The sequence below is a fragment of the Ailuropoda melanoleuca genome, chromosome 4 (genome assembly GCF_002007445.2).
Source record: "Ailuropoda melanoleuca isolate Jingjing chromosome 4, ASM200744v2, whole genome shotgun sequence".
NCBI classification, from domain to species: Eukaryota; Metazoa; Chordata; class Mammalia; order Carnivora; family Ursidae; genus Ailuropoda; species Ailuropoda melanoleuca.
In genome coordinates, this window is record NC_048221.1 from 18,224,754 (window position 1) to 18,244,737 (window position 19,984).

General features: G+C 59.5%; 3 protein-coding genes across 8 annotated transcripts in view; 2 read left to right on the plus strand and 1 right to left on the minus strand.

Annotated features, from left to right (window-relative positions):
* Window positions 1-580: 580 nt before the first annotated feature.
* On the plus strand, window positions 581-9,518 carry APEH (acylaminoacyl-peptide hydrolase). 2 transcript variants are annotated; one of them, XM_002920540.4, is made up of 22 exons: window positions 581-735; window positions 811-943; window positions 1,501-1,627; window positions 2,038-2,131; window positions 2,231-2,306; window positions 2,395-2,558; window positions 2,692-2,829; window positions 2,927-3,018; window positions 3,096-3,136; window positions 3,221-3,342; window positions 3,835-3,895; window positions 5,056-5,153; window positions 5,804-5,855; window positions 6,692-6,780; window positions 7,238-7,376; window positions 7,824-7,907; window positions 7,988-8,068; window positions 8,367-8,455; window positions 8,559-8,749; window positions 8,859-8,961; window positions 9,047-9,153; window positions 9,246-9,518. In XM_002920540.4, exons 1-22 carry the CDS (start codon window positions 724-726, stop codon window positions 9,349-9,351), a joined length of 2,199 nt encoding a protein of 732 aa, XP_002920586.1. In that variant the 5' UTR covers window positions 581-723; the 3' UTR covers window positions 9,352-9,518. The 2 variants fall into 2 exon arrangements, with proteins under 2 accessions (XP_002920586.1, XP_034514226.1); XM_034658335.1 differs by lacking the exons at window positions 581-735; window positions 1,501-1,627 and having other exon boundaries at window positions 746-943.
* Window positions 9,519-9,930: 412 nt separating this feature from the next.
* Window positions 9,931-14,649, minus strand: MST1 (macrophage stimulating 1). Its single transcript, XM_034658336.1, has 18 exons — window positions 14,553-14,649; window positions 13,750-13,897; window positions 13,564-13,676; window positions 13,367-13,481; window positions 13,143-13,279; window positions 12,948-13,068; window positions 12,691-12,809; window positions 12,340-12,508; window positions 12,040-12,170; window positions 11,855-11,957; window positions 11,586-11,722; window positions 11,463-11,498; window positions 11,257-11,377; window positions 11,004-11,081; window positions 10,725-10,871; window positions 10,539-10,645; window positions 10,294-10,433; window positions 9,931-10,165 (listed from the first exon to the last, which is right to left on the minus strand). The coding sequence occupies exons 1-18, from the start codon at window positions 14,602-14,604 to the stop codon at window positions 10,004-10,006; spliced, it is 2,136 nt and encodes a 711-aa protein (XP_034514227.1). The 5' UTR covers window positions 14,605-14,649; the 3' UTR covers window positions 9,931-10,003.
* Window positions 13,184-19,984, plus strand: part of RNF123 (ring finger protein 123) — a 30,333-nt gene continuing 23,532 nt past the window's right edge. For 4 of the 5 annotated variants that reach the window (XR_004624709.1, XM_034658333.1, XM_002920539.4 and 1 more), the window contains exons 1-3: window positions 15,416-15,568; window positions 17,076-17,194; window positions 17,472-17,556. Coding sequence is in view for 4 of the 5 variants with exons in the window: in XM_034658333.1 (XP_034514224.1) it covers window positions 17,113-17,194; window positions 17,472-17,556 (167 nt within the window). In the remaining variant the exon portion in view is untranslated. Of the gene's footprint in view, window positions 13,316-13,468; window positions 13,615-15,078; window positions 15,168-15,415; window positions 15,569-17,075; window positions 17,195-17,471; window positions 17,557-19,984 lie in introns of those variants that run through there. The other variant, XM_034658332.1, reaches the window with a different exon arrangement.

Below are 19,984 nucleotides of genomic sequence, written 5' to 3' on the forward strand. Positions count from 1 at the left end.
TGCTGGTGAACGTTTGCCTCGTAATTAACAAGGAGGGAGCCAAAAGTCAGTCCCAGGGCTGGCTGCCTGTGATGCCTGTTGGGGCAAGCTTCTGCTCCTACCTCGTCTCTCCCAGCCACGCCCTCATCGCCGTTTCCTCGAACCTACCCTCACTGGGCTCCGCTCCCGCCTCGCCCCTAGCTTCAAAGATCCATTAATCTGCGTCCCTCCCAAGCCGCGTCCTTCTTAGGGTTCACCCCCGTCCGACCTAGCTTATTTCAGCTCACAGGCTATTCCAGACTCAGGCCTCGCCTCCTCCCCACGCAGGCCACGTCTTCGGTCACAGGCCTCACGCAGCCTAGAGACCGATCCTGTATTCCGTTTCCGAGAGCCAACCCTTCTCCTCGGACGCCCTATTCCCTCCCCTCCCAGCACCAGGCCTGGAACTTGGTCTCTGACCGGCCCGCCCGACCCAAACAGGCCTATCCCTCCCCTCCAGGTCCCTGCCCCCAAGCCTCCAGGACTCCCGGGTCCAAAGCTCAGACTGCCCCCTCACAGGCCCCACCTCCTCACCCTCGAGGTCCCGCCCCTCTGCTTAGGGTCCTCGCCCATTCGTCGAAGCTCCTGCCCGTCCCGCGGCGCGGCTGTGGCTGGCGCAGGGAGGGCCGCTCCTGGCTCCGCCCCTGGGATCCTCACTTCCGGGCGCCAGCACGCGCCGCCCCGCCCCGGCGGCCGAGAGGTACCATGGAGCGCCAGGTGAGGGCTCGGCCCGCGCTGCCCGTGGTCCTTGCAGCCCGGGCCGGGCCTGACCCTGGTGTGTCCCCTGCGCAGGTGCTGCTGAGCGAGCCCGAGGAGGCGGCGGCGCTGTACCGGGGCCTTAGCCGCCAGCCCACGCTGAGCGCCGCCTGCCTGGGCCCGGATGTCATCACGCAGTACGGGGGCCGCTACCGGACGGTGCACACCGGTGTGTGTATGGAGGGGAATCGAGCGGCGGGCCCATTCCGGAGCCGTGCATTCGCGTGGAGAGGAGGGAGATGTGGAGGGCTTGCTGCTTGACAGTGCACACGAGTGTGTGGAGGAAGACGGGGCTTGGAGAAAGTGGGTGTGGGAGGGTGCACCCCTCCGAGGATCCTACATACAGGTGTATGGGGGACGCCGCTCGGTGTGTTATGGCAGAGTGCCCTTGAGTGCATGAGCTGAGGATGTGGGAGTAGAATTCAGACCGGGATACACCGTTTTGGCCTTGTAGGCTCACCCCTCACCATATCCCATACACGTGCCAGGCTCCCCTCAAGTTCTAGGATGGGGGTGGGGGTGGGTGCTGGGAGTGGTTTCTCTCTGACATGCCATCAGCTCGGGCCTAGACTTGAGTCGTGGCCAGGTGTTGTCCATCCTGCTTCCAGAATATAGAGACAGACTGGGGAGGTGGGCTGGACCTTCCTCTTGAGGGGCTGAGAGGAGCCTGGGACTGGAGTGCTGGGACTGGTCAACTCAAATTAAGTGTCATGCCTCTCCTCACAGAGTGGACCCAGAGGGACCTGGAACGCATGGAGAACATTCGGTTCTGCCGCCAGTACCTGGTGTTCCATGATGGGGACTCAGTGGTGTTCTCAGGGCCTGCGGGCAACAGTGTGGAGACCCGGGGGGAGTAAGTTTGAGGGATGAAGCTTGTGGGCAAGGCCACAGCCATCTGCAAGTCTTTTATGAAGGCCTGCCATGTGCCTTGGTGCAGGTAGGGCCCTGAAGGGAGGCCGGGAGCCAGGTTCTTGCCCCTTGGGAGCTCATGTGGTCTCTGTTGACATGGCCTGATAAGCACTGGAAGCTTTGTCCAAACTTGGACCTGGGCTGGAGCCCATGGAGCTTCAGGGAGGCTGGGGGGAGTAGCCTCTGCCCCAGGCAGGAGATGCAAGGCCCGCTGCCATGGTGGTGCTACAAGAGTTGCAGGGGCAAATGGGAGACCAGTCTCAAGAATCTGGTCTAGGAGATTGTGGCCAGGAAGGGGGCAGGATGGGACTGTGTGGGTGGTAACCCTGCCCTGCTACCCCGTGTCCTCCTCAGGCTGCTGAGCAGAGACTCTCCTTCAGGCGCCATGAAAGCCGTGCTGCGCAAGGCTGGAGGCACGAGCCCTGGGGAGGAGAAGCAGTTCCTGGAGGTGAGTCTGCCTGGGACCAGGCAGTGGGCGACTGGGGGCTCAGGCCCACAGATGAGGCTCTGTTGGGGGGCAGGTAACCTGATGCCCAGATGTTCTCAGGTCTGGGAGAAGAACCGGAAGCTCAAGAGCTTCAACCTGTCGGTGCTGGAGAAACATGGGCTTGTGTACGAGGATGGTAGGCAGCTGACTGGTGAGCAGACAGGGTGGACAGGAGGGGCAGCCAGAGCCCAGGGCTCCCCCTGATCAGCCTTCCTTACACCCAGACTGCTTTGGCTGCCTGTCCTGGTCGCACTCGGAGACACACTTGTTGTATGTGGCAGAGAAGAAGCGCCCGAAGGCTGAGTCCTTCTTTCAGACAAAAGCCTTGGACATCAGTGGCAGCGATGATGAGATGGCCAGGCCGAAGAAACCAGACCAGGCCATCAAGGTGCTCATGTTTACGGCCAGTCCGTGAAGGCCCTTCTGGGCAGTCTAGGGCTCAGTGTGCTCCCTGCCCACATCATGCCTGTCAGAGCTGGGGAGGCGAGACAGGCTGGACATTGAGTATCTTGTGTTCTTAGGGGGATCAGTTTGTGTTTTATGAAGACTGGGGAGAAAACATGGTTTCCAAAAGCACTCCTGTGCTCTGCGTGCTGGACGTCGAGAGTGGCAACATCTCTGTGCTTGAGGGGGTTCCTGAGAGTGTGTCGCCTGGACAGGTTAGCACTGACTCGGCCTGCCTCACTCCTGGAGTCTGGGGGCCCTGCTTGAGCCGCTGCCCCTTGTTCACACTTGCCCCTGGGATTTTGTTTACAGGCATTTTGGGCCCCAGGAGACACAGGTGTGGTGTTTGTAGGTTGGTGGCATGAGCCCTTCCGGCTGGGCATCCGCTTCTGCACCAATCGCAGGTGAGGAAGCAGGGCAGGGCAGGGGGCCTTGCAGCTTAGTCTGGCTCTGAAGCTGAGTGTCTCTCTGGTGGTTCCAGGTCAGCCCTATACTATGTGGACCTCACCGGGGGTCAGTGTGGTAAGTGCTGGTGCCCACCTGTGCCTTGCTGACATACACTGGCCCTGTCGGCCTGCATGATGCTCACATTTTTGTCTGGTGTAGAGCTTCTCTCGGATGACTCTCTGGCTGTGTCTTCTCCCCGGCTGAGCCCAGACCAGTGTCGTATCGTCTACCTGCGGTACCCATCTCTGGTCCCCCATCATCAGTGTAGCCAGCTGTGTCTGGTGAGCTGGAGGAGGATGGGGAGTGGTCAGCAAGAGGAAGGGGTGGTGGATGAGAGCTGAAGGGTCAGCTTCGGCTCCCCTTGGGCCCCTCACTGGACCTCCTGTCTTGGGTACAGTGATGGTGTGAGTTCTGCCTGTCTTCCAGGGCAGGACCTGGAGGCTGAGAGTGCTGGCATGGGGAGCTTTGCACTGTCAGGACCCACCACCTTAGAGCATTCTCTGTCTACAAGAATGCTCTTCCCTTTGCTTCTCACCTGCCCGTGGTCAGGCTGTACAAGGGGCTGGGAGATAGCTGGCAGTTACAGAGTGTTAGTCCTTGCCCAAGAAGAGCTCCTTGGGAAAGTCACAGGCCCCTTTGGACATCTGTCCAGGTCACCAGAAGGGAAATACATCAGGCTTCCCTCACATCCGAGAAGAGGTTGGGTAAAGAGCTCTGTGCCCTCAGGACACCACCAGTCGCCCGGTGGGCCTGACCAGTGTGCTCTCTTGCAGTATGACTGGTACACCAAGGTCACCTCAGTGGTGGTGGATGTTGTGCCTCGGCAGCTGGGAGGTAAGGGGTGTGTCTCTGGTCGGGTGCAGTGGGGCCTGCAATTCTGTTTTCCTGCCGTCTGTTAGCCCTGTGCCGGGCCAGCTGCCTCTGTTCATCTTTCCCGGGTTCTGTCTGAAGTGTCCGCTCCCTGCTGGGCCAGCTGCACAGGGAGTGGGGCCATCACCATAGGGGGCAGTTCTGAGAGAAGGAAGTCAGCTGGACCAGAGCTGAGATCAGAGTGGCCCGAGCTGGCAGGGGATTTGGACGGTGTCATCGCCACACTGCAGCTCCTGGTTAGCTCCTGTGTTTCTGGTGGCTGCTTAAAGCCTCTGCTCCGAGGGGTCTCAGAAAGCACACTAGGTTGGAATGTCTTACTTGACAGGCTCTAAGCTCAAGGGTGCTGCACTGTCCCACTCCCAGCCCCCACCCTAGTGTTTGTCCCATCCAAGCCTGAGTCAGTGGGCTCTCTGGGGGGGGGTGGCTCTTGGCTGAGCAGTTCTGGTCACAATCTCAAGTGCTCACCACTTGGTCTGGGATCCTGGACCATCCCAAGGACATGAGGGCTCTTTTTTTTCAGGCTACCTGGTTAGCACCAGGGGTCCAGTGGAAAAATCATGGCCTGTTTATCTTCTCTTTGGCTTGCAGGGATGCAGTGGTGGGGATCTGGTCTGAATCCCAGCTCTTCCTCATCCCTGTGCGTCCTTGGATGGCGTCCTCGCCTCCCTGAGCTTCCATTTATTATCGGTGGGAGGTGCTAGCCCCTGTCTTCTTTATAGCATTGTAGTGAGGGGAGTGGAATCTATTCAGCCCCCTCTGCCGGGCACTCTGCTGAACACCATAATGGACAGACAGACAGGTGTCATCTTGGTTACAGCACTAGGTGCCTACCAGGGGCCCAATGGGAGCAGCTTATAGGAGAGCCAGTGCATTTTGTCCAAGTAGCTGTGGTTTCTCTCAGAAGCGCTTGAGCTCTGCCTCTCCTGGGCTCTCAGAGGCGTCTGTCCCCAGCCCCCTCTTGAGGCAGCCCCTCATCATCTAGGGCACCCCCATGTGTAGGACTGCCGTTCTGTCACAGTTGCGGGGGCCCCGGGGGGAATTCCCCAGCAGCCCAGCCTGCCGCACAGGCTTAACCTCCCACACCTCCCCCGCTGGACGTGGCCTCAGCCCTCCCATCTTTGCAGAGAACTTCTCTGGAATCTACTGCAGCCTTCTGCCTTTGGGATGCTGGTCAGCTGATAGCCAGAGAGTGGTTTTCGACTCAGCTCAGCGTAGCCGGCAGGTAAGGGGCACTATGTTGAGAGACAGCCCCTCTGATCAACCTCCAGGAGCCCTGGGCCTGGGGCATAGCATGTGCACACTGCTGGGTGGCATGCCCAACCACAAGGTCTTACGAGCCTCTTCAGCCCCTGCCTGCCCCTGTCCTGGACTCAATTTTTCTTGAGGAGCCTGGCCACCCGCCTGCCGTGGTGCCCCACAACAGAGCCCTTGGCCTTTTCTCCTGAGGCAGAGGTGCCGTTCCCCTTTCCCCAGGCATTTCCTGCTGGGGGATCAGGGGGCTACCACTAGGTGGGCCCCCAAACACTATACAGGGAGCTGATGGAGATGGGACAGAGGCTTTCTCCTAGGGATTGGGTAGGGACACCCACAGTGTGCCAGACTTCTTTGAGTGAGATCATTTGTTCCTCACGCTAGCTCAGGGGCTCAGAGGCATTCCTTGCCTCACCCAGGGTCCCTTGGCAAGTGGCAATGGGGCTGGGATTTGAGTCCAGGCCTCCAGACCATTACCAATGGCAACTGAGGAGCCGTTGCCATAGTTGCTCACAGCCCTGGCCTGGCCCAGGGGTCCCTAAGAGGGTAGAGAGGAGGTGGGGGGAGGGGCCCATAGGGCTCTTGGATGTGCTGCCACATGTGGCCTTCCCTCTGCTTCAGGACCTGTTTGTTGTGGACACCCAGACGGGCAGTGTGACCTCGCTGACAGCTGGTGAGCAGGGCTGGTGAGCAGGCCAGCCAGGCCAGGGGAGGGACTGGAGTTCTGGCACACGGGGCAATAGTGGCACTCTTGGCCACTCTGCACCACTGACTGTCCTGCAGCCTTTACTGCATCGCACAAGGACCCTGACCATGCAGGACCTTCCCAGCCAACAGACTGCCTCCCCTGCTCCACCCTGCTCTGCACATCCTGGCCCTGCCTCAGCACACCCCCTGCTTCTCAAACCTACAAAATTCTCTCTTGCCAAGATCTGCCAGAGTCATCCTTCCCCGACCTCCCATACCTCAGGCAGAGGCAGCTCTGCTGTCGCAGGGCCGGAGAAACCCTCTTTTGATTCCCTCATCCTTTCTTATCTGGGCCTGTGATTCTGCCCCTAAAATGTTTTTTGAGTCCTCTGCCTGCCCTAACTGTAGTCCTTCCTCCACAAAGATTCCAGAGTATTGGTGCTAAACTGTACCTCCTCATACAGTCCCTGCTGAAGAATCTGCTTGAACCCCATGGCCCGGAGTCAGCACCACTCCAACCCCCTAGGCCTAGCTGCCACCCCTGCAGATTGCAGTCGAGGTCGTGGGTAGACGTGCTGTGGTGGTCTGCTGTGGCCCCGGATTTGGCAGTCCCTGGGCTTAGTTAGCACCTGCTGGGTGAATGAGGGACTAAGCAGGAGGCTCACCCAGGACTGTGTGCAGTTGGGTGTTTGTGACAAGTCTTTTTGTGGGTGTTCCTTTGCTTCTCGGGCTGAAAGGGGCACCATGGCATAGAGCCACCAGCCTGGGACTCTGGCCATGCAGGGAGTAGGTGGGAAAGGTGGTGGCCTCTGCCTTTTCCAGGGGGGTCAGGTGGAAGCTGGAAGCTGCTCACGATTGACCAGGACCTCATGGTGGCACAGTTCTCCACGCCCAGCCTGCCCCCAAGTCTGGTGAGTGTTGCTGGGCCCCAGACCAGGAGGTGAGGGTTCTGTGTAGGCCGAGCTCCCCAGGTCGGGGAGCTGGCCTGAGTCTGACTGTGGTTGGTCAGTGTGTGGGAGGCCAAAATGTGGGCCCAGCCCAGAATGGTCCACAAGGGTCTGGCGCCCATGGAGAGGAACCACCAGGTGTAGGTCTGCATTATGAAGAACAGGGTGCCTGGGAAAGTGCCCAGTCCTCTGGCGGAACAGAGCACAAGGAGACAGCAGAGCCTAAAAGCTCAGGAGGAAAGGGTGCGTGTTTATGCGTGAGTGCCTTTGCATACAGCAGCTCACAACAGGCGTCTGATGTACCCTCTGGAGGTGGGTAGAAGGCCCAGCGTAGTGCGAGTTGCCCACCTCCCACCCTGGCAGAGGTGGAAGGGCAGGGAGGCAGCCAGGCCACCTATGACACACTCTTTCCCTTTGGCAGAAAGTTGGGTTCCTGCCTCCTGCAGGGAAGGAGCAGGAAGTATTGTGGGTGTCCCTGGAAGAGGCTGAGCCTATTCCCGACATCTCCTGGGCCATCCGGGTACTGCAGCCACCCGCAGAGCAAGAGAACTTGGAGTATGGTGAGCTGGGCCGGGGCAGAGGGACACCTCCCAAGTTCACCAGCACACAGCACCTGTGGTCACCTTCCCTGCCTCCGGGGGTTCTCTGTTCCTCTTGTGCATGCTCACGGGGAGTAGTGTCCGGGTACGTGAGTGCCTGCTCTGGGTATCGGGGCTGGACATCACCAAGCCAAATGCTCTGTGGTAGGGGAACCAAGGCCCAGAGACACTGCCTTATTTGAGGCCTCTGATCACACCTCATCCGGAATGCTGTCCTGACAGAGTGGGGCTCCCCAACTAGGGCAGGAGTATGAGCCTCCTGGGGTCCAGGTGTCTCGGTGCAGGCTACCTTGGCCAGATCTACCTTTCAGAGGTCAGCCCCAGACCTGCCGCTATGACTCAGGCCTTGGCTGGGGAAGCCCCTGGGCAGTGGCTCTGGCTCTGCTGACTCCTGCCTTCTCCCTGCAGCTGGCCTTGACTTCGAAGCAATCCTTCTGCAGCCCAGCAACCCTCCAGATAAGACCCAAGTGCCCATGGTGGTCATGCCCCACGGTAGGCATCTGGTCTAAGAGCTGCTGCCCTCCCACTACCGGTCCTGGCTGGCTCTTTCACTCTCTGCTCCATGTCTGCAGGGGGACCCCATTCATCCTTTGTCACTGCCTGGATGCTGTTCCCAGCCATGCTTTGCAAGATGGGCTTTGCAGTACTCTTGGGTGAGTGAGCAGGATCCTGTAGCAGTGGTAGGGCTGTGGAGGGCGATGGGGTAGACAGGCACCACGGGTACCACCCTAGTCTCCAGGCCCATCTGCAGCCCGGACCTGGCCACCATTACCAGGAACTTCCACGGAGAGGGTGCTTTAGTCACTGGGCAACAGCCTCAAACCCCTTGGCTCCTGTGCCTTGACAGTCTGTGGAGCAGGCCCCAAGGCCTACTTCACAGAGGGGTGAAAGCACGACCAGGGGGCTGGGAATGTTGCTGACCACCCTGTCTGGTTCCTCCCTGGCCTCCAGTGAACTATCGTGGCTCCACGGGTTTTGGCCAGGACAGCATCCTCTCCCTTCCCGGCAATGTGGGCCACCAGGATGTGAAGGACGTCCAGGTAGCAGGGGCCGGGGCTTCTGGACAGGCCACAGGGTAAACTGTCGGGGTGCGTTCCGTCCAGGTGGGCAGCTGGCTGCAGCACACTCTGCCCCACCCTGTAGTTCGCAGTAGAGCAGGTGCTCCAGGAAGAACACTTTGATGCTGACCGAGTGGCTCTTATGGGTGGTTCCCACGGTGGCTTCCTCTCTTGCCACCTGATTGGCCAGTACCCTGAGACCTATGGTGCCTGTGTGGCGAGGAACCCTGTGATCAACATCGCCTCCATGATGGGCTCCACCGACATCCCTGACTGGTGGGTGTGCTCCCCAGGTCCCTTCCCTTCTCTGTGTCACTGCATACCCCGCACGGAGCCCCCGCAGGTGCCAGGGCTCCCAGGGCTGCTTCAGGGCAGTCTCTTGCAGGTGCGTGGTGGAGGCTGGTTTCCCCTATAGCAGCGACTGCCTGCCAGACCTCAGTGTGTGGGCCGAGATGCTGGACAAGTCACCCATCAAGTATACCCCCCAGGTATGCAGCCCTCCCCCTGCCTGGTATGCTGCCAGGCTATCCAGAGACGCGGGGCACTGCTCACCACCACTCCCCATGCCCCCAGGTGAAGACCCCACTGCTGCTGATGCTGGGCCAGGAGGACCGGCGTGTGCCCTTCAAGCAGGGCATGGAGTATTACCGTGCCCTCAAGGCCCGGAACGTGCCTGTTCGGTGAGTGTGGCAGGACAGCCCTGGCAGCCTGGGGGGGCAGGTGAGCAGGGGAGAACGCGCCAGCCTTTAACATTGCTGCACAACCATCACAGGCTCCTGCTCTATCCCAAAAGCACCCACGCACTTTCAGAAGTGGAGGTGGAGTCGGACAGCTTCATGAATGCTGTGCTGTGGCTGTACACACACTTGGGCAGCTGAAGCCCTGCCTCCCTGCCTGGGCTGGTGGGTGTAAGCCACACTTTGCTCTTGGAGAGCCCCGGGGTCTGGCAGATTGGTAAGAGGATTCCTGGGCTCTGGACTTCATGGATGGGTGAGCCGAGGAATGTAGGCTATACGGTCATAATAAACGAGGACACAGTCTGGTTCCTGCCGGGACTTTGTACCAAGCCATCCCTAACCCCAGCCTCACCTCTGGGGTTCAGAGTACCATAGGTCCTGGGTGTGGTAACCTTAAGGACCTCACCTACCTCCAGTGTGAGGGGCAGGGGACAGTGAGAGTCTCCGCCGCTGCCTGTCAGGGCTAACTGGGATCTCACCAGGCTAGCTCTCTCTGCTGCAGCCCCTTCTGTTAGAAACTGCCCTACACCACCCTTCTCTTACCAGCAGCTTATCTAGGGAACTAGTGAGGCCCTACCCTTCCATAGCGCCTACAAGCTAAGGTAGTCCTGAAATGAGATCTCCCAACCCAGCTCTGCTGGGCTTGAGCCACCCAGGCCCTAGCAAGGACGTACACCACCTGATTTCCCAGCAGAGGCTAAGAAGCACCCTGCACAGGTATAAAGACGAGAGGCAGCTTTATGTCTGACAGGAAGCTCTGTCCTCTCCAAAGTACATGGGATTGAGGTTGGGCCTAGCCCAGCTGCATGACCTTGTGAATCCAGTCCGTAAACACAGAGACGCGCATGAAGATGGCTGGCCAGCGGGGCCGGGCGCACACTCGGTTGGGGATTATAATTCCCTCCAGGACCCAGCAGTCATGGGTAAAGCAGGCAAGTGGGCCCCCGTAGTCACCCTGGTAGATGGAAGAATTGGTAAGGGGGCCCTGGGCCAAGGCAGACATTAGCCTCCTTGGCGATAAAGGAGTACATTTGCAGGTTCCCGGACCCTCCCTGAGCTGGGAATGGGTGCCCCAACACTGACCTCACAGGCACCCACAGGGGCCAAGAGTCCCTCTGTACACATCTCATTCTCCCGTACGCGTCCTCGGTGCTTGACATTACATTCCTGGTTGGAGATGACGTTCAGCGAGGCCACGTTTAGGACTTCGTTGTTCCCTGTACCTACGGTGATAAGAATGGGAAGGAGAAGAGGGCCTCTGGGTAGGATCTGAGGCTAGGCCTCCTGGTCTGGGGTAGTCCATGCCCCTGCACTGTGTTCTTTCTTACCTTTGGTCTCACCCCAGCCTGCGATCTCACACTTGGTCCCTGGAGGCACCACATACCGCTCAGGGGGCAGGCAGATCAGGGCCACTCGCTGGTTCAGGGTCACAGGTCTTTAATGGGAATGAGGGCACTCAGCGTGTAGGCCCACAAGGCTCAGCCCCACCTCACACCTCTTGACTTGTCACATACCTTTCTAGCTTGAGCAGAACAAGCTGGGAGCCCGAGGGCCCGCACACCATCTTGGCCACAGGGACCTGCTGTAGGCCTGGCTCCCCCGGCTGTGGGTTCTGGAACAGGGTGCCCAGCCATACCTCATAGCCCATGAGAGGCACGTGGCTGGGGGAGAAGGTCTGCTAGATCAGTCGTGACTCATAGTCTGCTGCCCCAAGGCTCACCTGGGAAAGGAAGCTAAGGGGAAGACGAAGGCAGGGGGGTGGGACTGGGTCCCCAAACCCGAGGGTGGCTCACCAGGAGGAGAAGCACTGCCGGGCGGTCAGTACCCATTGCTCCTTCACTAGGGAACCCCCACAGAAATGCTGGCCCTGCCTGGAGGAGTAGAGGTTAGGAGAGAACAGTGAGTTCTGGGACACAGGCTGGACTTGCCATCTCTTGGCTAGGACCTGTGAGGCCAGGGACAGGCTCCCACTCCCCTGGCAAAAATGCAGAGGATATAAGGATATACCCTCAGCTCCTCTCTTGGGGAGAGGCAGTTGTGTCTCACCGATTGCGCAAGCTGACTGTCCAGGGCGAGTTCCCAGGCTGGCCCCCCACCACACGCAGCCTGGAGCGCTGCTGGTTCAGGCGGGTCACCCTCTTGCCACACTTCTCAAACACCACCTGGTCTGGGGGATAGAATGAGCCTCGGGAAAACTCCGACTGGATGGAGGCCCCTAAGAGCCCCAAGACACGTCTGGCCCAAGTGCATACCTGGGGGCTCCAGGATGGACGGTAGTTGGTCATCATCTGAAAGAACCAAGTTCACCTGCTCTGAGGGAGCCAGCCTTGGAAGGTGGAAGCTGGGGGCGGGCCCCGAGGGAGCGTCGCGCTTACCGCAGCGCCGCAGTGCACAGTAGTCGAACGTAGTCCCCGGGTCCGTAGTGTAGCACCAGGGCCCGTGGCTATCCTTATCCGGATTCCGGCAAAAGTTCTCCTCCAAATGCGCGTGGGGGACGGAGGTGGGTGTGAACCTGGGCGGGAGAGGACGCACAGTCCTAGCGGGGTAGTCCTAAACCCATGCCGGGCTCCAGTTAGGCGAAGGCGTGCCCGGGCGGAGCCTGTGGCCTTGGTCCGGGAGGGGCGGGGCACGCAGACCGACTCACTGCGGCTTGTGCGGCGTCTCCGCAGACCAGTGCTGACATGGGACGCCCTTGCGGGTCCTGCTGACCGAGCCGCGGTACTGCTCCCCGACGCCGTTGTAGCAGTCTGCGGCGGGCGGGGGCGGCAGTCAGCCGGTTCTCGCCCCAGTCCTCCGGCTCCAAGTTTCCAGTCCCAGCTTGGGCCTTACCTTCGGGCCGCACGTCGTCGGCGCAGCGTGGGATCTGGTAGCAGAAGGCCACGCGCATGCCAGGCCGCGACGTAAAGCACCAAGGCGCCTCGGAGCCGTCGGGGTTCCGGCAGAAGTTCTCCCGAAGGTCCCTGGGCGGGAGCTCCTCTCAGGTCTTGGTGAGGCGCAGCCCACCGGCCAGCCAGCCTCCGGCTGGAGCACCCCCCTCCGCCCCGCCTTCCTTCAAGCCCCGCCCCGGGACCCCACTCCCGAGGTCCCGGCTGCAAAGGTACGCCCCCCAGCGGCGGCCCAGCACCTCACTTGCAAGCGTATTTCTCCGGCGCAAAACGGTGCTGATGCGGGTTCTGCGCGTCCCACCGCTGGCAGGGCACGCCCGCGGCTGTGGTGTTGGCGGTGCCCCGGTAGCCCTCGCCCTTCCCGCGGAAACAATTGAGCGTCGTGGCCTCGTGGCGCTGCTGTGCGTCGGACCCTTGGATGGACCGAGGCTGGTCGGAGCCCGAGCGGGAGCGGAGACCGCGGCTGGGGCTGAGGCCGAGTCCAACTCCCACGGGCCCACCGCCGGGTCACGCCCAGTCCCTCCTCTTTCCGCAGGCAGGCCACACACCCCCACGTTTCCCAGGTGCCCTCCCAGGCCCCGCCCCCGGGCCCTACCGCAGCGGGGGAGGTCGCAGAACTCTCGCTCCACCTGCGGGTCGGTGGTGTAGCACCAGGGCCGCTCGGAGCCGTCAGGATTCCGGCAATAGTTGTCGTCCAGATCTTTGTCAAGGAACCTGGGAGCCGTAGCGGGGCGCGAACAAGACCCTGGGGCTGGGGCCCAGTGTGGACCCTGCCGTATCCCGGTCCCGCCCCTTAAGTCCTGGGCCCTCCCCTAGCCCGGCCCCCGCGATGCCGAGCCCGCCCATACGCACTTGCCGGGCTCAAAGGGGTGCGCGTGCGGACGCTGCAGGTCCCAGCGCTGACACTCGCGTCCCGACTCGGTGCGGTCCACTGCGCCGCGATAATCCTCGCCATTGCACCAAACGCAAGCGTCTGGAAAGACAAGGCCGGTGGGTTCGTGGACGGGCGTGGGCATGTTCCTCCAGTCTCGACCCAGAGCCGCTTACCCTCCCGGCAGGACTTGATGCCACAGCTCTGGAAGCGCACTGCAGGGTCTGTCGTGTAGCACCAGGGACCTCCGGGGTCCCGGTCAGGGTTGCGGCAGAAGTTCTCCTCCAAGCCGTTCCGGAGTGTGGGCGTGTACCTGGGGGCGGAGAGCAGCAATTCAGTGCGTGCTGGGGTGAGGGCAGACGCCGGCGGGGCAGGGACAGAAGGGAGGTGTCTGCCTTACTTATGGTCATTGGGGAACCTATGGCTCCAGTGCTGGCAGCGTAGGCCGCCCGTGGTGACGGCCACTGTGCCCCGGTACTTGACCCCATTGTCCATGATGCAGGTCCGCACATAGTCTGGGAGCAAGAGACTCATTGTCAACAAGGCCTGAGGCCTCAGCAGCCCTATCCCCGGCCCACCTTCTCCACAGCCACCTACCTTTCTTTTGGAAGAGGTCGCAGCGCCCCGAACGTTGCAGCTGCGTGTAGGGTGAGTTTTGGGTCCATGGCAGCAGCTGGCAGCCGTGGCTGCTCACATTGTAATGGAAGGCCCTGGGAGGACGAGACACAGGGTCACCCAGGTTCACCTGCCACCCAGTCTTATCTGAGTCCTGTGGTCACTCACCTGCAGTCCAGTAGAGGCCCACAACGCGCCGCACACTCCTCAGCATCTGTCACATCCTCTTGCCAAGGCCCAAGCCCCACTGCATGTCTCAGGTGTTGCAGTTCTGTACCCCGGAGCACCTGGAAGTCATTCAAGGGCGAACGCTGCCCTGGGGGGGTGGGCATGCATGTCAGTGCATTTATATCGGCACATCCACACTTCATTCAGGCGATCAAAGCTACAAGGCCTCTGGGATGGACGCTGTGGGCACGTTCAAGGGTCAGACCCCTGTACAGAGTGGGAGAAGCAGGCCCAGACATGGTAGTTATCACCAGTGGTCATGTTTACTAGGCAAGGCACTAGGCTCAGGTCTAAAACCTACACTATAAGGAGAGCAGTGGGTGATGGTGCTTGCCCTACGGAGCCGATTTCACCTCTCAGTGGAAAATGCTAAGGCTCAGAGCTGTCCTGTTACCCAGGCAGAGGCCCAACCCATTCTGACACCAAGTCTGGGCTCCCATCAGCACTAGGGCATATGCTAGGTTAGCGGGCTAGATTTGGCTCATGAGGGATAACTGCCTGCATGTGCGCACGCATCTACGCAGTTCCCACACTGCCTCAATGCTACAGCAGACAATCTAATGCAGGCCTGAATAGGCAGTGTCCATATGTATTCCTGGGGCTGCCCAGCTCTGCACAAGAAGCCAAGAGCACTCATTGCTCCATGCCCAGTAGGAAAGTGAGCTCCTGGCTTGAATAGCAGGATGGGCCCAGGGCTCACCCCTTCCTGAAGGCAAGTGGGGATCAGGGTGGGGGGCACTCACCAGGGGCCCCTGAGCACTGCGTCAGAAGGAGAAAGAGTGGGAGCCACCCCATCCTCCTGGCTGGAGGTTGCACTGTGACCCACCACAGCCCTATCCGGGAAGTTGTGAAACCTGTCCCTACAGGATTGGGTGGCTTTGCCTCCACACCCCCACTCCAGGCCTGCTGGAGCCTGACCTGAGACCCAGTGGCCGGAATGGGGGTGGAGCCAGGCTCAGATCCCCTGAGTGAAATGCAAGGGCCCTTACTCTGGCACAGTTAGCCCCTGCCCTGTGTAGTGGGCAGAGGTTGGAAAGGTTCAGTGGGGACGCTTGATATGCCCTGGGGTGGGGTTGTAGACCCTCTGCAGCCTACGTTGCTCTGAAGGGAAGGGTGGTGAGGACACGATTGCTGCCAGAGGCTTGGATACCAGCCCCTGGGTGGTGTGGTGTGATACTAATTTTTTTGAGCCTCAGCTTTTCCCTGTAAAGTGGCAAATGTTCCCTGACCCAGCCTTAAAGCAGCCTGTCCCTTTTGCTGTCTTATCAGCTCCAGCTGTAGGCAAGTCAGCCCACGCCCCTGGCAGAAGAGCCCAGAGAGGCTCCCCTCGCCAAGCCACAGGTGCCATCCCAGGAAAGGTAAGCGAGGCGACCTGTCTGGCCTGAATGGAAGTGGGGGGTAATAGGTAGCAGGGACCCTGGTCGGTAGCCTTCAAATGTTCTAGGAACCTCTGGGCCAGGCCTCCAAGTACGGGTAGGAGTTGAGGTAGGCGGCCTGGGGCTCCCAGTGAGGACGCAGCGTTCAGACCCAGCTGGGCTAGGAGCTTCTGCGCAGGCGGGGGTCGGAGATGGTTGTATTGTCGGTCGAGGCCGAGGCCAGGAACCACCCCTCTGGAGACCGCGAGGGGGCTCCCTCGCGCGGACGCCGGGCGCGGGCCGATGCGCGTGCGCGGCAAGCGCGCGGTTTGGCCCTGGACGGGCGCCGTAGACGAGAGGCTGGGCGGATGTTGTGAGCCGGGGCGCCGCGGCCGAGGCTGGGGGTGAGTGAGGGGCGGCTGGGCTCCGAGTGGGGCGGGTCCCTGCGGCTCCCCTCCCGGCCGCAGCCGGCTCAGTGTGAGGGTGCTCGCCGCTCAGGGGTTGCAGCCTGTGATGCAAGACTCCGAGCTGGAGCTGGCCTGGAGGATCCTCCGGAGCTTGGGGCCGGGCGGGGGCGACCTGGGGGAGACATGCGCTGCTCTCTGCGTCCTTGGGCTCCGAGATGGGGTCGGTTCCGTTCCGAGCCCGGAGCGCTCGGCGGAGCTGGACAGGATCGACGTAGTAGGGAATCCCTGAGCGACTTCAAGTCTGCCTATTACTTGGGTGCTCAGCACCTGACATCCGGAGTGGATGTCTGGAAGGTTTGCTTAAATGAGTGACCAGGTCTAATCTGCCCCGCACCTACTCTGGTGTGAGAGGGGCAGCGGTCACGGACGCCCGCGGAGGGCCCGTCGTAGGCGGCAAGGCGGGACAGTCACCTTCCCGAGGGGCAGGCGTGGTGCGGACTGTGAATGGGCAAGGGTGTGTGGTGGGAACAGAGGACCTGTGTGAGGTGAGATAAGGAACTGGGCTGCAGAGATGGGCGTGCAGTCTAAGGCAGTGCCAGAAGGCCAGGCTCCAGACTAGCGTTAATAGAACTTTCTGTGATGATGGAAGTGTTCTGTATTTTCAGCGTTCAGTACAGTAACTGCTAACCATATGTGACTATTGAATTCTTGGAATGGGGCTAATATGAGAAGTTGAATTTTTAAGTTTTAAGTTTTAATTCAGTTGTAAATAGCCGTATATGGCTAATGGTTACTGTGTTGGACAGCACAGCTCCAGATCACTGAGGCAGTCACCAGCGACTTAGCACGTCTTCTGAAGCAGCTGCAGCAACACCATGACATGTGTGGGGTGGACAGCAGTGGGAAGAGCAGCAGGGTCTGCAATGAGGACTGGGTGAGGGTGGTGCTCTGATGGGATAAAAGGCTGTGCGTGCGAGTGGGAAGAAGAAAATTAGCAGGCCTTTGGACAAGAGAAGGGAAGATCCTGGCCATGGGTGTCAGCAGGACTTATAGCTGGAGATGGCACCAAGCCCTTGGATGATGGACCACACTTGGGGGAAGGTGGTATACGGTTCTCTCCACTGGTTATGAGCTAGACCCCGTGTGGCTTACAACTGAGAAGGAGACAGGGTCTCTCTGCCTCTAGGCCACCTCACTTTGGACACTTGGGTCTGATCTTTCTGGGGTTGAGACATTTAGTTTGGTGCAGCAAACCTCCATGTGACAACTACTCTCTGTCGGGCCCTGTGCTGAGCTCTGGAACGTGGAGGGGTCCAGACCCTATCCACCCTTCCTGTGTAGGAAACTGGGAGGCCCCTGCTTTCCCGTGCCTGGGAGTTGGTCTGTGTGTGAGTGTGCATGCACCTCCCCTCCCCTGCTCCCACACCTTCTTGCCCCCCAGAACTGAGGTCATTATGGGGGCCCTCAGCTGGCTTCAGATAGACAGGCTCTGCCTCTGGCTCAGCCCCCCAGGACCGCTGGCTGCCCACAAGAGATGAAGGATGGCCTCCAAGGGATCCAGCATGTCTTTCTCCCGCAAGAGCTATAGGCTGACATCAGACGCTGAGAAGTCCAGGGTCACAGGTAAGGGCTGGCAGGGCTGGGAGGAGGCTCCTTGTGTTGAGGGAAGGAGAAGGAAAAGACAAAGGCAGTGAAGTCCCAGGTCTCATGAGCTTCAGGCCTTGCTGCTCCCTTTGTACCTGTGAGCCAGCTTTTCATTAGCAGCCCTGGAGCGGTACACCCAACGTGACTGCTTTTCTGACCCCTGTGGCTGGCCTGGGACCAGGAGCCTTGAGGGCCAGCACGGTCTGGGAGCAGCACTGACCATGTGACCCTTCTCTCCCTCTGCCCTGTGGCACAGGCATTGTGCACGAGAAACTACTGAACGACTACCTGCACCGCATCTTCTCCTCTCCTGAGCATGCGCCCGCTGCAGCCACCAGCAGGTACGGCCCTGTGGGTAGCCCCTCGCTCTGAAGGACCAGACCAGAGGCTCTGGGTGGGCTGGCTTGGGTTCTGTTCTCACTCAGCCACTCCTGGCTGTGAGACCTCTGTCCAGAGTCTGCATTCTGGACTCTGCTTCTTCCTCTGCTCTGGCCGTGTTATTAGCTTCCTTCCGAGGCTATTGTGGAGGTTAGGGAGGTGGTGCACATTCAGTCCTTAGGATAGCAGCTCACCCCTACTCCACAGTCAGCATCTGGCCCATGTGTGCACCTGCCCGCACCTCAGTCCCATCCCGGTCCTCTGTAGCCTCCGCCTGAACCCATAAAGTGCAGACCCTACTGCCCCTTTCCCCTGCAAGTTGAGTGCATTTAAGTTTAGTCCATATCAAAGTTACAATTGCACTTGAGCAGAAACTTAGGAGAAAATGAAAAAAATATCTGTTATCTTATTATTCTGACACGACCACTTGAGTATGATTTCTTTTTATTTTCCTTATTTTGTGATGTGTGTAGTTTGGATTATGCTATATAGAAATTTTTTAAAAATTCTGTCAGCTCTAATTCTTTTTTTTTTTTAAGATTTTTTTTTTATTTTAGAGAAAGAGGGAGTTCATGGGTGAGCGAGCCCATGAGAGGGAGGGAGGGGCAATGGGGGAGAGAGGGGGAGAGAATCTCAAGCTGACTCCACGCTGAGCCTGAAGCCCAAAGCAGGGCTTGATCTCACGACCCTGAGATCGTGACCTGAGGCAAAACCAAGAGTCAGACACTTAACTGACTGAGCCACCCAGGCGCCCCCACCTTCAGTTCTTTTAAAAAACAAAACAAAACAAAACAACCCACCCAGTTTTATTGAGGAATAATTGACATGCAATAAACTATCATGCATTTGAAGGGTAAAATACACTAAGCGTTACTCCACATAAGCTGTGAGACTGTCACTGCCGTCAAGCTAGCGGACAGGTCTCTCAGCTCCAAAAGCATACCAGACTTGAGAGCCTATCTTTGCCATTACGTGTTTTCCCCTGGGTGGTTTTTTATTTCCGTGTTCCAAATTAATCTTGATGGGCATCTTTTAGGGCTAGGGGTCTGCTGTAGCCTTTAGCAGTGCCCCCTGGATTGGAGGGGTTTCTGCTTTTGTAAACAGTGCTGTGAGGGTGCCGAGGCTTGGAGTCATGTGGCTGGAGCATTTGAACTACAATCACTTTTAGGACTATTGCTAAGTTCCTTCTTTAAAGGGTCACGTGGATTCTGCCTTCCTGCCACGAGGCATGGGTGTCCCTATCTCAGCCCCCTTGTCAGCTGGGCTATTCTGTCTTCCATGGTCTTTGGGGAGGCATAAAGGACAGTGCAGTCGCCTGTTCCATTTAAGTGGCTGCGGTGGCCATAGGATTCCCACTTGTGGAGGGCCACTGCCCACCTCCACGCCAACCCCAGTCCTGGTGTGTTCCCAAGGCCATCTGATTTCTCCCCCTCATGTGGTATCAGAAATGGACGTGCTGCCACTGGCTCTGTGGCTGCCAGGAGGGAGAGCAGGTGGCAGGGCCATCACTCAGCGCTTGCGTGGATACAGAGCCCTGGGCCAGGACCTAGGTGATCCAGAAAGGGCAGACAAGGGCTGGGCTGGCCAGAGGGCAGTGCTGAGTCTCAGGCCGGCTCCCCCCAACTGCTCTTGAGAGCAGGCACGAAACCAGAGCAGCCCTCCCAAGTGGGGGGCCCATAAGCACCGCCATATTGGAAGCCTTTATCCCTGGGCCTGTGGGGGTCCTCAGAGATGGGGTTGGCTGAAACTCTCCGTGCCACTGGTGGGGCACCCCATGGCGTGGCCACCACCTGGCCTTGGCTTGGGGTTTAGCAGGAATGAGGAGGAGGCTTTGTGGGTTTCTACCTCCTGCAGCTCAGTAGTAGCTCACGGCAGGGGAGCACGTGGTTCCTGAGGCTGGGTTGACACTACCTTGCCAGAGAGCGGGTGCTTTGGCCCATCTCTGTCCCCTTCCAGAGCCTACTGTCTAGGCCAGAGAGTGGGGAGGGAGCTTGGATCAGAGGTGGCAGAGCAGGTGCCAGCAGTCTGTGGGTCTCTGTTCTCCTCGAGCCCTGCTAGTTACTGCCACCCCGTTCCCTGCTATTCTTAGCAGCTGTGTCAGGACCGAGCTGGCCAGCATTAGTCAGAGGCCTTTCTCTCTAAGCGTGTGCGCTGGGAGGATAAGGGGGCCACTCAGATTTCCCCAGTGCCTCTGGCTGGGGCAGATGGCAGCTAGGCAGGCCGTGTGCTCTGCTCCTGTACAGGTGGACAGAGGACGGAGCCAGCTAGCAGGTCGGAGGGCTCAGCCCTTCATCCTCCCAAGGCCTGTCTCATTTGGCACTGACTTCCCTGGCCGGGACCGCAGGCCTGGGGTCAAGGGCCGGCCTAGCTGTCATTGGTACAGGCCACCTT